Raw genomic sequence first — 15,515 nt, 5'->3', positions numbered from 1 at the left:
CAGCAGGAAAATGTCACAAAGAAAAACTTAATTTAAGAATAATCAGGTCTGGGCTTCCCTGGTGGCACAGTGGTTAAGAATCCACCTGCTAATGCAGGGAACACGGGTTCAAGCCCTGGTCCGGGAAGATCCCACGTACTGCGGAGCAACTAAGCTCGTGAGTCACAACTACTGAGCCTGCGTTCTAAAGCCTGCAAGCCACAACTACTGCGCCCACGTGCCACAACTACTGAAACCCATGCGCCTAGAGCCCATGCTTCGCAACAAGAGAAACCACTGCTATGAGAAGCCCCGCGAACCTGCAATGAAGAGTAGCCCCCCCTCCCCGCAGCTGAAGAAAAGCCTGTGCCCAGCAACGAAGACTCACACAGCCAAAAATAAAATAAATAAATTTATATATAAAAAAAAGAATAACCAGATCTTTTAATTTTCTCCAAGCTGTGGTTTCACATTGCCTGGAATGGTTAGTTCCCCCCCAAATTTTTCAAAAAATTTCAAACGTACAGAAAAGTTAGAAAAAAAGAATATGGTGACCATTTATATACTCTCCACATGGGTCCGATAATTAACATTATGCCGTAGTTGCTTTACTCTTTTTCTCTTTATATACTTTTAAATCTAAAACCTTTGAAATAAGCTGCATGTGCTGTGACTTCACGGCTAAATACTTCTAAGAATAAGGACCTTTTCCTGATAACCATAATGCCATTATCACATCTAAGAATACTAACGATAATTACATCATCAAATATCTATTCCATGTTCAAATTACCTTAATTGCCTGAAAATTGATTTTTGTAGCTGATATTTTGTTTACCAGTTCAGGTCTAGGTGAGGTTTATGTATCATACATATTTGTTATTACATTGTATGTATTTTGTTGTTTGACTCCGTACTCTGTATTTTAGTCTAGAACGTAGGGAGGTTTTATTAAGGGAGATCTTAACAGTTTATTCATGTTGACTAGTTGGTATTAAAGGTTGAAGAGAACGATCCTGCTTTATAGTACATTTCTTGGCTTCTCTTTCCCTTAAGCAGAAAGATATTATCCAGTTCTGTTAATTTTTTCAGATTATTGTGTATTAATCTGGATCTGTTAACATTATTTGTAACTATGAGAAAACCCAGTAAAATTTAGAAGGGGATTCTTATCTGTTTTTACTTGAAGTTGTTTTCCCTGTCTTTGGAATAGTATTCTTTTTTTTTCCCCCGCTACATGGGCCTCTCACTGTTGTGGCCTCTCCCGTTGCGGAGCACAGGCTCTGGACGCGCAGGCTCAGCGGCCTTGGCTCATGGACCCAGCCGCTCCGCAGCATGTGTGATCTTCCCTAACCGGGGCACGAACCCGTGTCCCCTGCATCAGCAGGCGGACTCTCAACCACTGTGCCACCAGGGAAGCCCTGGAATAGTATTCTTATATGTATGTTTGTGTGTGGTTTTCCTATGTATGAAAAAAGTTTTCTTCTGTTAGATGAATATGCTTATAAATAGACCTAAAATGTCTGATTTGTTCTTTTTTCTGAAATTTGGATGTAATGGCCTTGGCTAGAAGTAATATATTCAACAACGTACAGCTTACCATTCAAGATTCTCCATAGTTTGGCTATGTCTGTAACCTCATTTTTCTACTATTCTTTTTTTACCTAATCTTCCTTCCAAAGTAAATTGTTTCCATTATTCACTGAACCTTACTCACCCTTGCTTGTTCATTTCCATAATTTTGGTTATATTTTTTCTTCTGCCCAAGAAATGCTGTTTTACATGTTATCTCATTGTCACAGCCTCCCTTATCTTTTAGGCACAGCTCATATCCCCCACCAAGTTGAAGTAGTTTTCCCCTTCTTTGATTACTCATGGCTCTTTATCTGTACTTCTCTTATGGCACTTTCTGCTATTTTGAATCACATATATTTATCATTTCTGTGAGACAGTACATAACTTGAGATAGAATCTGTGTCTATGTCATCTCTTTTTTTTAAGACATCCAAAAAATTTTATTTATTGATTTTAACATCTTTATTAGAGTACAGTTGCTTCACAATGGTGTGTTACTTTCTGCTTTATAACAAAGTGAATCAGCTGTACATATACATACATCCCCATATATCCTCCCGCTTGTGTCTCCCTCCCACCCTCCCTATCCCACCCCTCTAGGTGGTCACAAAGCAGGAGCTGATCTCCCTGTGCTTTGCAGCTGCTTCCTACTAGCTAGCTGTTTTACATTTGGTAGTACATATAAGTCCATGCCACTCTCTCACTTCGTCCCAACTTACCCTTCACCCTCCCCGTGTCCTCAAGTCCGTTCTCTACGTCTGCATCTTTATTCCTGTCCTGCCCCTAGGTTATTCAGAACCTATTTTTTTTTAGGTTCCATATATATGTGTTAGCATATGGTATTTGTTTTTCTCTTTCTGACTTACTTCACTCTGTAGGACAGACTTTAGGTCCATCCACTTCACTACAAATAACTCAATTTCGTTTCTTTTTATGGCTGAGTAATATGCCATTGTATATATGTACCACATCTTCTTTATCCATTTGTCTGTCGATGGGCACTTAGGTTGCTTCCATGTCCTGGCTATTGTACATAATGCTGCGATGAACATTGTGGTACATGACTCTTTTTGAATTATGGTTTTCTCAGGGTATGCCCAGTGGTGGGATTGCTGGGTCATATGATAGTTCTATTTGTAGTTGTTTAGGGAACCTCCATACTGTTCTCCATAATGACTGTGTCAATATACATTCCCACCAACAGTGCAAGAGGGTTCCCTTTTCTCCACACACTTTCCAGCATTTATTGTTTGTACATTTATTTTTTTGATGATGGCCCTCTGACTGGTGTGAGGTGATAACCTCATTGTAGTTTTGATTTGCATTTCTCTGATGCTTAGTGATGTTGAGCATCCTTTCATGTGTTTATTGGCAATCTGTATGTCTTCTTTGGAGAAATGTCTATATAGGTCTTCTTCCCATTTTTGGATTGGGTTGTTTGTTTTTTGGATATTGAGCTGCATGAGCTGCTTGTAAATTTTGGAGATTAATCCTTTGTCAGTTGCTTCATTTGCAAATATTTTTTCCCATTCTGAGGGTTGTTTTTTTGTCTTGTTTATGGTTTCCTTTGCTGTGCAAAAGCGTTTATGTTTCATTAGGTCCCATTTGTTTATTTTTGTTTTTATTTCCATTTCTCTAGGAGGTGGGTCAAAAAGGATCTTGCTGTGATTTATGTCATAGAGTGTTCTGCCTATGTTTTCCTCTAAGAGTTTTATAGTCTCTGGCCTTACATTTAGGTCTTTAACCCATTTTGAGTTTATTTTTGTATACGGTGTTAGGGAGTATTCTAATTTCATTCTTTTACGTGTAGCTGTCCAGTTTGCCCAGCCCCACTTATTGAAGAGGCTGTCTTTTCTCCATTGTATATTCTTGACTCCTTTATCAAAAATAAGGTGACCATATGTGCGTGGGTTTATCTCTGGGCTTTCTGTCCTATTACATTGATCTATATTTCTGTTTTTTTGCCAGTACCATACTGCTTGATTACTGTAGCTTTATAGTATAGTCTGAAGTCTGGGAGCCTGATTCCTCCAGCTCTGTTTTTCTCTCTCAAGATTGCTTTGGCTATTCGGGGTCTTGTGTTTCCATACAAATTGTGAAATTTTTTGTTCTAGTTCTGTGAAAAATGCTAGTGGTAGTTTGATAGGGATTGCATTGAATCTGTAGATTGCTTTGGGTAGTAGAGTCATTTTCACAATGTTGATTCTTCCAGTCCAAGAACGTGGTATATCTCTCCATCTGTTTGTATCATCTTTAATTTCTTTCATCAGTGTCTTATAGTTTTCTGCATACAGGTCTTTTGTCTCCTTAGGTAGATTTATTCCTAGGTATTTTATTCTTTTTGTTGCAGTGGTAAATGGGAGTGTTCCCTTAATTTGTCTTTCAGATTTTTCATCATTAGTGTATAGGAATGCAAGAGATTTCTGAGCCTTAATTTTGTATCCTTCTACTTTACCAAATTCATTGATTAGCTCTAGTATTTTTCTGGTAGCATCTTTAGGATTCTCTATGTATAGTATCATGTCATGTGCAAACAGTGACAGCTTTACTTTTTCTTTACTGATTTGGATTCCTTTTATTTCTTTTCGTCTCTGATTGCTGTGGCTAAAACTTCCAAATCTATGTTGAATACTAGTTGTGGGAGTGGACAGCCTTGTCTTGTCCCTGATCTTAGAAGAAACGCTTTCAGTTTTTCACCATTGAGAACGATGTTGGCTGTGGGTTTGTCATATATGGCCTTTATTATGTTGAGGTAAGTTCCCTCTATGCCTACTTTCTGGAGGGTTTTTATCATAAATGGGTGTTGAATTTTGTCAAAAGCTTTGTCTGCATCATTTGAGATGATCATATGGTTTACTCCTTCAATTTGTTAATATGGTGTATCACATTGATTGATTTGCATATATTGAAGAATCTTTGTATTATTGGGATAAACCCTATTTGATTATGGTGTATGATCCTTTTAATGTGCTGTTGGATTCTGTTTGCTAGTATTTTATTGAGGATTTTTGCATCTATGTTCATCAGTGATATTGGCCTGTAGTGGTCTTTCTTTGTGACATCTTTGTGTGGTTTTGGTATCGGGGTGATGATGTTGCCTTGTAGAATGAGTTTGAGAATGTTCCTCCCTCTACTATATTTTGGAAGAGTTTGAGAAGGCTAGGTGTTAGCTCTTCTCTAAATATATGATAGAATTCACCTGTGAAGCCATCTAGTCCAGGATTGTTGTTTGTTGGAAGATTTTTAATCACAGCCTCAATTTCAGTGCTTGTGATTGGTCTGTTTATATTTTCTATTTCTTCCTGGTTCAGTCTCGGAAGGTTGTGCTTTTCTAAGAATTTGTCCATGTCTTCCAGGTTGTCCATTTTATTGGCATAGAGTTGCTTGTAGTAATCTCTCATGATCCTTTGTATTTCTGCAGTGTCAGTTGTTACTTCTCCGTTTTCATTTCTAATTCTTTTGATTTGAGTCTTATCCCTTTTTTTCTTGATGAGTCTGGCTAATGGTTTATCAATTTTGTTTATCTTCTCAAAGAACCAGCTTTTAGTTTTATTGATCTTTGCTATTTCATTCATATATTTTTCATTTATTTCTGATCTAATCTTTTTTGGTTTCTTCCCTTCTGCTAACTTTGGTTTTTTAAAATTCTTTCTCTAATTGCTTTAGATGTAAGGTTAGGTTGTTTATTTGAGAGGTCTCTTGTTCCTTGAGGTAGAATTGTATTGCTATAAACTTCCCTCTTAGAAGTGCTTTTGCTGCATCCCATAGGTTTTGGATCATTATGTTTTCATTGTCATTTGTTTCTAGGTATTTACTGATTTCCTCTTTGATTTCTTCAGTGATCTCTTGGTTATTAAGTAGTGTAATGTGTACCCTCCATGTGTCTGTATTTTTTACAGTTTTTTTCCTGTAATTGATATCTAGTCTAATAGCATTGTGGTCGGAAAAGATACTTGATACGATTTCAGTTTTCTTAAATTTACCAAGGCTTGATTTGTGACCCAAGATATGATCTCTTTTGGAGAATGTTCCATGAGCACTTGAGAAGAAAGTGTATTCTCTTGTTTTTGGATGGAGTATCCTATAAATATCAGTTAGGTCCATCTTGTTTAATGTGTCGTGTAAAGCTTGTGTTTCCTTATTTATTTTCATTTTGGTTGATCTGTCCATTGGTGAAAGTGGGGTGTTAAAGTCCCCTACTATGATGGTGTTACTGTCGATTTCCCCTTTTAATGGGTGTTAGCATTTGCCTTATGTATTGAGGTGCTCCTATGTTGGGTGCATAAATATTTACAGTTGTTATTCCTTCTTATTGGATTGATCCCTTAATCATTATGTAGTGTCCTTCTTTGTCTCTTTAACAGTCTTTATTTCAGAGTCTATTTTGTCTGATATGAGAATTGTTACTCCTGCTTTCTTTTGATTTCCATTTGCATCAAATATCTTTTTCCATCCCCTCACTTTCAGTCCGTATGTGTCCCTAGGTCTGAAGTGGGTCTCTGTATACAGCATATAAATGGGTCTTGTTTTTCTATCCATTCAGCCAGTCTATGTCTTTTGGTTGGAGCATTTAATCCATTTACATTTAAGGTAATTGTCAATATGTATGTTCCTATGACCATTTTCTTTTGGGTTTGTTATTGTAGGTCTTTTCCTTCTCTTGTGTTTCCTGCCTAGAGATGTTCCTTTAGCATTTGTTGTGAAGCTGGTTTGGTGGTGCTGAATTCTCTTAGCTTTTGCTTGTTGGTAAAGGTTTTAATTTCCCTGTCGAATCTGAATGAGTTCCTAGCTGGGTAGAGTAATCTTGGTTGTAGGTTTTCCCCTTTCATCACTTTAAATATGTCCTGCCACTCCCTTCTGGCTTGCAGAGTTTCTGTTGAAAGATAAGCTGTTAACCTTATGGGAATTCTGTTGTATGTTATTTGTTGTTTTTCCCTTGCTGCTTTTAATATTTTTTCTTTGTATTTAATTTTTGATAGTTTGATTAATATGCGTCTTGGTGTGTTTCTCCTTGGATTTATCCTGTATGTGACTCTCTGCGCTTCCTGGTCCTGAATGACTATTTCCTTTCCCATATTAGGGAAGTTTTCAACTTATAATCTCTTCAAATATTTTCTCAGTCACTTTCTTTTTCTCTTGTTTTTCTGGGACCCCTATAATTCGAATGTTGGTGCATTTAATATTGTCCCAGAGGTCTCTGAGACTGTCCTCAATTCTTCTCATTCTTTTTTCTTTATTCTGCTCTGTGGTAGTTATTTCCACTATTTTATCTTTCAGGTCACTTATCTGTTCTTCTCCCTCGTCATTCTGCTATTGATTCCTTCTAGAGAATTTTTAATTTCATTTATTGTGTTGTTCATCATTGTTTCTTTGCTCTTTAGTTCTTTTAGGTCCTTGTTAAACGTTTCTTGTATTTTCTCCATTCTATTTCCAAGATTTTGGATCATCTCTACTATCATTACTCTGAATTCTTTTTCAGGTAGACTGCCTATTTCCTCTTCATTTTTTTGGTCTGATGGGTTTTTACCTTGCTCCTTCATCTGCTGTGTCTTTCTCTGTCTTCTCATTTTGCTTACTGTGTTTGGGTTCTCCTTTTTGCTGGCTGCAGGTTCGTAGTTCCTGTTGTTTTTGTATCTGCCCCCAGTGGCTAAGGTTGATTCAGTGGGTTGTGTAGGCTTCCTGGTGCAGGGGACTAGTGCCTGTGTTCTGGTGGATGAAGTTGGATCTTGCCTTTCTGATGGGCAGGACCACGTCCGGTGGTGTGTTTTGGGGTGTCTGTGACATTATTATTTTAGGTAGCCTCTCTGCTAATGGGTGGGGTTGTGTTCCTGTGTTTCTAGTTGTTTTGCATAGGGTGTCCAGCACTGTATCTTGCTGGTCGTTGACTGGAGCTGGGTGTTAGTGTTGAGATGGAGATCTCTGGGAGAGCTTTCACTGTTTGATATTACTTGGAGCCGGGAGGTCTCTGGTGGACCAGTGTCCTGAACTCGGCTCTCCCACCTCAGAGGCACAGGCCTGACACCCGCGGGACCACCAGGACCCTGTCAGCCACATGGCTCAGAAGAAGAGGGAGAAAAAAAGAAAGAAAGTTAGAAAAAAATAAAATAAAATAAAGTTATTAAAATAAAAAATTTTTTAAATTATTAAAAATTAAAAATTAAAAAGAGAGAAAGAAGAGAGCAACCAAACCAAAAAACAAATCTACCCATAATAGCAAGCACTAAAAACTATACTGAAAGAAAAGGAAAAGACACAAAACGGATAGACAGAACTTGAGAACAAATGGTAAAAGCAAAGCTATGCAGACAAAATCAGACAAAGAAGCATACACCTACGCACTCACAAAAAGAGAAAAAGGAAAAACATATATATATTTAAAAAAAAGATAGCAACCAAATCAATAAACAAATCTACCAATGATAATAAACTCTAAATACTAAACTAAGGTAAACATAAAACCTGAAACAAATTAAAAGGAAACCCCAAGTCTACAGTTGCTCCCAAAGTCCTCTTCCTCAATTTTGGGATGATTGATTGTCTGTTCATGTATTCCACATATGCAGGGTACATCAAGTTGATTGTGGAGATTTAATCCACTGCTCCTGAGGCTGCTGGGAGAAATTTCCCTTTCTCTTCTTTGTTTGCACAGCTCCTGGGGTTCAGCTTTGGATTTGGCCCTGCCTCTGCATGTAGGTCACCTGAGGGCGTCTGTTTCCTGCTCAGACAGGACGGGGTTAAAGGAGCAGCTGATTCGGGGGCTCTGGCTCACTCAGGCCCAGGGGAGGGAGGGGTACGGAGTGTGGGGCGAGCCTGCGGCAGCCCAGGCCACAGTGACATTGTAACAGCCTCAGGTGCGCTGTGTCTTCTCCCGGGAAAGTTGTCCCTGGATCATGGGACCCTGGAAGTGGCGGGCTGCACAGGCCCCCGGGAGGGGCGGTGTGGGTAGTGACCTGTGCTCGCATACAGGCTTCTTGGTGGCTGCAGCAGCAGCCTTAGCATCTCATGCCCATCTCTGGTGTCTGAGCTGGTAGCCGCGCCTCGCGCCCGTCTCTGGAGCTCATTTAGGTGGTGCTCTGAATCCCTTCTCCTCGCGCACCACGCAACAATGGTCTCTTGACTCTTCGGCAGTTCCAGACTTTTTCCCGGACTCCCTCCCGGCTAGCTGTGGCTCACTAGCCCCCTTAAGGCTGTGTTCCCGCAGCCAACTCCAGTTCTCTCCCTGGGATCTGACCTCTGAAGCCCAAGCCTCAGCTCTCAGCCCCCGCCCGCCCCGGCAGGTGAGCAGACAAGCCTCTCAGGCTGGTGAGTGCTGTTCAGCGCGGATCCCCTGTGTGGGAATCTCTCCGCTTTGCCCTCTGCAGCCCTGTTGCTGCGCTCTCCTCTGTGGCTCTGAAGCTTCCCCTCTGCCACCCCCCACCTCCGCCAGTGAAGGGGCTTCCTAGTGTGTAGAAACTTCTCCTCCTTCACAGGTCCCTCCCAGAGGTGCAGGTCCTGTCCCTATTCTTCTGTCTCTGTTGTTTCTTTTTTCTTTTGCCCTGCCCAGGTACGTGGGGAGTTTCTTGCCTTTTGGGAAGTCTGAGGTCTTCTGCCAGCGTTCAGTAGGTGTTCTGTAGGAGCTGTTCCACGTGTAGATGTATTTCTGATGTATCTGTATGGAGGAAGGTGATCTCCACGTCTTACTCCTCCACCATGTTGAAGGTCTCCTTCAGTGTCTTTTTCATTCCCCCTCCTTGCAACTTCTGTGTCATCTTTATATCCTCCACATTGCTGATCATTTAATTGGTACTCAGTAAATAATTATTAACTGAATAATGAAATGTTCTGTAATAAATATCTTCGCTTCCTTAGTAATGGACTGGTTGATTTAATCAGATTAATTCATAGCTAATATTAGCTCTCTGCAGAATCAGGTTCTGCAGATACAGCTTTATATTTAAACATGACCATAGATAAGTTTAAATTTACTACAGGAACTGCTGTGTGCTTACTTTTAACCTCTTCCCTCAAACCTCCCGTTCTGATTAAATTATTTAGAATATCACTCTAGAAAGTTTTTTACCTGTATTGGACTAGACATGTTGTTGGTATTTCCTGACCTACCTCCTAAGATATTTAGAAAAACTAAGAGGAAGTGTGGAACTGAAATGTTACTGAGAGGGACTGCCTTTTGGGAGATAACTGTTGCCCTGGGAATCCTGGGTCTTATCCCAACCTGCCTCATAGTGTGACTAACAAGAAATTGTCTTTGTAAGAGTCATATGCTGAGCTACACTGGATACTGACTCCAGGGGAACTTGAACTTTGAAGGGAGATTGTGAGGAAGAGGCTAATAATGCTGTGAAAAACTTTCTGGGCTAGTGTAGGAAAGCTGGACCCATCTATGATGGTCTTTGTTCATTTTAGTATATTCAGTCAGTGGGACTGTTTCATCAAGGAAAGAGAACCCGAGTGTTTTGCTCCTTCTGGAAAGAACCAGCAGGGACATAAAAACTGGAATTACTACTTATTTTTGTTTTTTTAAAAAAAATGTCCTTCACTCCTTTCTGGCTTTTTTGGGTTTAGCTTTTCCCTGTAGAGGGCTATAAAATTAGTTCTTGAGGCTGAATGTTGCTGGTAGTTAAATGGCCATCTCTGCACAGTAGACTATATACATTTGGGATTAACTGAAGGAATTTCACTCTCTCATCAACAGTGTTCCAGTGAGTGCATTTTGTTGGAGTATGAATGGGAGCAGAAGCCTGCAGGAAGGAGCTGCTCAGACAAGGAGTGATAGAACACTTAAAACTCCCTTGATATCTTTAATAAGAGGATTCTAAGGAAGCCCAGTCCCCCAAACAGAGAGACTTCCTGGTTTAGACTGGCAGAGGCTATGGCCTGACAGGTTGCTATCTCCACCTCAGGCTGTTCCCCAGCAGTTATGTGAGAGATGCTAGACAGGTCCACAGTGATCTGCTAATATCTAGGAGTGCAGTGTTGTTTTATTAACGATAGTGTTTTCTTTCTGCCTTGTTTTGTAGACTGGTCAAAAGAATGGATTTTACAGAGGCTTACTCTGACACATGCTCCACGGTTGGACTTGCTGCCAGGGAAGGCAATGTTAAAGTCTTAAGAAAACTGCTCAAAAACGGACGTAGTGTTGATGTTGCTGATAACAGGGGATGGATGCCAGTTCATGAAGCAGCTTATCACAACTCTATAGAATGTTTGCGGATGTTAATTCGTGCAGGTAAAGTAAATTCGGGGTGTGGGAGGCTGGGCTTGCAAGCTGAATTAATAAAAGAAAAAAAAATGGTAATACATGACTTATTAACAGTAGTATTTGTTTACCTTTGTATAACCATACAATAACTGCTTCTGTGTTATTAAGAATGGTAAGATTGCCTACGTTGAATTATATAAGTATGGTGTTTCAGCTGGACATTTAGAAATGTTGTCCTTTATATGGAAGTGCTTATGCCTGGCCGATTTTTATTGCTAAGCTAGGTGATGTGGCAGAAGTAATCTACTGTGTTAATTTAAGCATTTGGTACTTACTGGTCATGTTTATTTTTTATTCCTTCTCCAAAGAAGAACAGTGCTGCCGAAATTGAGGGCATGAGTGTTTTCCTTGAATTAGTCATTTTTTAAAAAATACTTTTCAGTTTCCTGAATTTGGGGACTCTTGCCAATTAGTTTGATTTTGTACTTGCTGAGGACACAGAAGAGAACAGGACAGACAAGGTCCCTGCCGTAGTGTTTTTATTCCCTTTGCGGGTAGGGGTGGGAACAGAATAAATACCTAAACAGTTAAACAAGGTAATTTCAAAAGGTAAAAGTGTTGTGGAAAAAATAAAACAGAGTAATGGGACAGAGAGTAATCATGCACATCTCTTTCCAGCTCTGTATTTGGTAGACTTCAAAGCTGGTAGGTTGAGATCAGCCATGTGGGAGTAGTTACACCACAGAAATCAGCCAGTGTTACAAACCAATTCTATAAACTTTTCTTTTTTCTTTTTTCACTCCCTCAGAGCCAGTTACACAGCCAGCACACAACTGAGTGAGGGGCTCAGTAAATGAGACTAAATGAGACAGTGTGACACTCAGGAAGCGGGGTGTGGAAAGAGAATTAATGGTGATTGAGCACTGCTTTGTAGCAGTCATTGTACTAGATGCTTGATTTACATTATTTATCTAAATATGCAAAACTGCTATTGAGAACATGTTATCCCCATTTTATTGTTGAAAAGACCACAAGGCTCAGAGAAATTGACTTGTCAAAAGTTATAAACCAGGATATTTGATTTGAACCCATTTCTCTTTGACTCTAAAGCCCATGTTTTTCCACTCTAGTATGTTTCCAGCGTTTAATCAAAGTAAACATTTTTAACATTCAGTTAATTTAAACTGAGTTTGAATATAACACTCCATGTTATGACACTCAGTGCACCATTTACATTTCATTAATCATGGACATTCATATTTTTCTCCCCTGTGTACTTACCATCACCAGTCACTCAGAAGGTAGACTTTTGGGACCATAGCTCATCAAAATTATTAACTCGTTACTTCATGGGTGGGAAAGAAAGTAATCCTCAAAATGTTTTTGGTGTGGCTTTTTGTTTGTTTTGTTTTAAGGGATGAGAGATGACAAGGCTAAATTCTCCAAATCATAATACAGGAAGTTTATCATGAATGCTTTTTAAATCACGTGTTCTAGAGTCTATTATAATTGAAAGTTTAAAGATATTGGAAAAATAGAGTTTATGCCTCAAATGTAAAAATACATGCTTTTAGAATTTGTTTGAAGTTAATTCTATAGCTTGAATTCCCAAACTATCTCTAGTGACAAAGGCATGAATTTTTTTTTGTTGTTATAAATTTATTTTATTTATTTATTTTTGGCTGTGTTGGGTCTTCGTTGCAGCACGTGGGCTTCTCATTGCAGTGGCTTCTGTTGTTGCGGAGCACGGTCTCTAGGCGCACAGGCTTCAGTAGCTGTGGCACATGGGCTTAGTTGCTCCCCGGCATGTGGGATCTTCCCGGACCAGGGCTCGAACCCATGTCCCCTGCATTGGCAGGCAGATTCTTAACCACTGCGCCACCAGGAAAGTCCCCAAAGGCATGAATTTGAATATTTGTTTCTAGTCAAAAAGTTCATTCCAGATATACTGTTATCTCTTCCCACATCAGTTTTATGTTATAATTTTTTTTCCTTTTAGCTGCTGACTAAAATTAGGCAGGCTTTTGACTTAATGTGCTTGAACTGGCTATTTAAGTCATCTATGTTTTCTTTTAGAACTTAAAATATCACCTTCATTGTTAATGACTATTGTTTTTTAGGCTTGATGTTTTTGGAGGGTAAGTCACTCATAGTTAACTGTGTGAATAGTTGATATAAATGGTCAAATAAAAATTTGTCACAATTTGTATTAGAGTTCACTATTATGAAATAAATTTTGGATAAATCTAATTTATGTGCAGTACATACACAAAGATTAGGGTAGGGGTAGGGAGATAGGAAATAGGGTTTGCAGAGTGTAGGAAGCAGCTATATGACTTATTCTAGGAGGTGGTGACATTTTTGGTCTCAGTTTTCCGTGAGTTTGGTTGTTCTGTGTAGTTGGAACTAATGTCCAAAATTCTGTCAGATTTGGTTACTTGATTCACTAGAAAAATCAAACTAAAATGAAGCAAAAGGGCTATATAGCCTATTGGTCACTTTCAAAAATGTTTTCTGTATTCCCCTGGCTCATCCCTTCTTTTGTAAATTAAAGTCCATATTTAATTCAGATCTACTGCCCTTTAAAAAAGATTCTAATTTAAACTTTTCTGGTTAGTTCAAGTTCATAAATATTTACCAGTGGGTAATGGTAGCTGACTACTTTGTAAAATGTCTAGCTAACATACAGCTTCATGTAAGGAGGTATTTTAAAGTAATGGTGACGTACAAACATTTCTAGTCTTGAAGAGTGAAGTGAGGTCTCTTCTGCTTAATGATGACAGTAGCATCTTCATATCGGTAACTAGTTAACTTGTTATTATGGGTTAATCTTAAAAGTTTCAAAAGCAAGTTTGACATTTCTGTCGTTCTTTATACTTGCTATACCTGTGTTTTATATGATTCATAATTCTCTTGTCCCTTGTAGCTCAGCTGGTATACATAAAATTGTCTTTTATTATATAATTTCTGCCTCCTTAAATTCATCTAATATTAGTTAACTGCCAGAGATTCCTGAAACGTACTTTTTATTAGTGTACTAAAGTATGAAGGTGCTCAGGCCTAGACAAAAAGGATGGAAGAGTCTTAAAAGGTTAGAAAGGCTTTGCTTTACTGTCTTCATTTTAGATCCAGAATCTAGCCTAGAAGTCATACATGGCCTTTTCATTCAAGTTGGAGAAGAACACTGAAGTATGGATTACTTAGAAATTTAATATGCATATATGTATATGTATATATATGTATACATATTTCATTTTAGCTTTCTGTATAAAGTATTAGCACAAATAACAAATTTACTTGTCTTCTGTTTTGGCAGTTTGGTGTAATAGGTACTGAGATTTCATGAAGTTTATTATCTTGAAGAACAATAATGATCTTCAGTGACAGTTAATCATGCCGTTCTATATTAAACCATTTGCTGACAAAAGGTCACTTAAACTCTTGCAATTAATTATAACGTACTGTGAACAAGTACTTTTATGTGGCCAATATATTATCTAATAATTCATAGTACTTTTTATTAGCTCATGTTAAGAAAATATTACACTGTTATACTGGACATGATAACAGATATTGGAAATCCTTAGATAAATGAGGCAGTGTAGCATAGTGATTAAGAGTTGTGTTCAGATGGACCATGTTATTTTACTTATTCTAACTTTGGCACATGGTTTAATAGTAAGTCTAGCTTCCCCCTGATATATTCCTTCTTTTATTTTTCTAAATTCTTTGTTATTCTTACCTGCCCTCCGTAACCCCTATCAACTCGAGTCACTTTACAAGTATAAAACCAATCAATGAACTAACACCCAGCTCTGTTGACATTTTGATTAGAATTATAATAAATTTATTATTATTTTGGGAAGAATCAGCTTTATAATGTTGAAATTTTCTATTTGGGAGCTATTTACATATCTGTATCTATATATATCTGTGTGTTCCTAGTTTTTCATGTCTTAACCTTATAGTTTTGTGGATATCTGAATATATTCCAGTTTCTGACTAATCTGGGAACACTGTTTTTGTGATAGGAACTTTTAAAATATAACTACCCTATCTTGCCATTTAGTTGTGTATCCTGTAAAGTTGGAGGCTGTTTATTTATGCTTACAAACTGTTAGTTGAATATTATTATGGCTTAGACTGAAAGTTTCAGCAGTTATGATTGCAGGAATTACTTAAAACAGATGATTATTGTAGTCAGGAGCATTAGTTTTAATTCTGGTATTTCAAGAAAATATTATTTAAAGCTTTTTTTACTTGTTTATTTTTTGTTTTTGTTTATTAATGCTCTCAGAAATGCCTCCCCCATTCAACCCACCGTTCTGTTGTGGGTTTAGAATTTTATTGTTTTGGAAGCAAAGGTAAGAAAGTCACTTAATATTATCTTTTGCTGTGGACTTACAAAAAATTTAATGTGGACATTGTTTACATAATTTGAATGTTACCAAAACTTTGAGATTTTCATAACAAGCCCAGAAAACTTAAGTCAACTCATAAGTTCCTTATAAATTGTATGCCATTGCTCAGTTTCTTTTGAGTGCATTTTATTATTTTAGAAATGTAGGCTTCATTAATGATTAGAATGTAGTTTTAGGTTAGAAAAGGAGTATTTTAAATACTTATTAGTTGAGTACAAGGAAGTAATGCTACAGGTGAGACCATTTTCCTCATGGAAATTTAGAAATAAAAGAATCAAATTTATTAATATTTCGGTAAATTTTGGATCTTGCTTTTGTGTTATTACTTTTCAATTCCTGCT

The 15,515-nt window shown here is 38.0% G+C and overlaps 2 protein-coding genes across 2 annotated transcripts in view; one reads left to right on the top strand and one right to left on the bottom strand.

Annotated features, from left to right (window-relative positions):
- The window catches only part of CHAC2 (ChaC glutathione specific gamma-glutamylcyclotransferase 2), a 19,991-nt gene extending 8,860 nt beyond the window's left edge, over positions 1-11,131 (bottom strand). The window contains exon 1 of the mRNA XM_007465483.1: positions 11,128-11,131. The gene's annotated coding sequence lies outside the window, so the exon portion shown is untranslated. The remainder of the gene's footprint in view (positions 1-11,127) is intronic.
- The window catches only part of ASB3 (ankyrin repeat and SOCS box containing 3), a 91,208-nt gene that overhangs the window by 23,073 nt on the left and 52,620 nt on the right, over positions 1-15,515 (top strand). Inside the window, exon 2 of the mRNA XM_007465485.1 lies at positions 10,572-10,780. Within this exon, the coding sequence (XP_007465547.1) occupies positions 10,585-10,780 (196 nt within the window). The 5' untranslated portion in view covers positions 10,572-10,584. The remainder of the gene's footprint in view (positions 1-10,571; positions 10,781-15,515) is intronic.

The sequence above is a fragment of the Lipotes vexillifer genome, unplaced genomic scaffold (genome assembly GCF_000442215.2).
Source record: "Lipotes vexillifer unplaced genomic scaffold, Lipotes_vexillifer_v1.1 scaffold834, whole genome shotgun sequence".
Taxonomy (NCBI): domain Eukaryota; kingdom Metazoa; phylum Chordata; class Mammalia; order Artiodactyla; family Lipotidae; genus Lipotes; species Lipotes vexillifer.
Note: the sequence above shows the minus strand (reverse complement) of the source record. Positions and strands in the feature narration are given on the sequence as shown.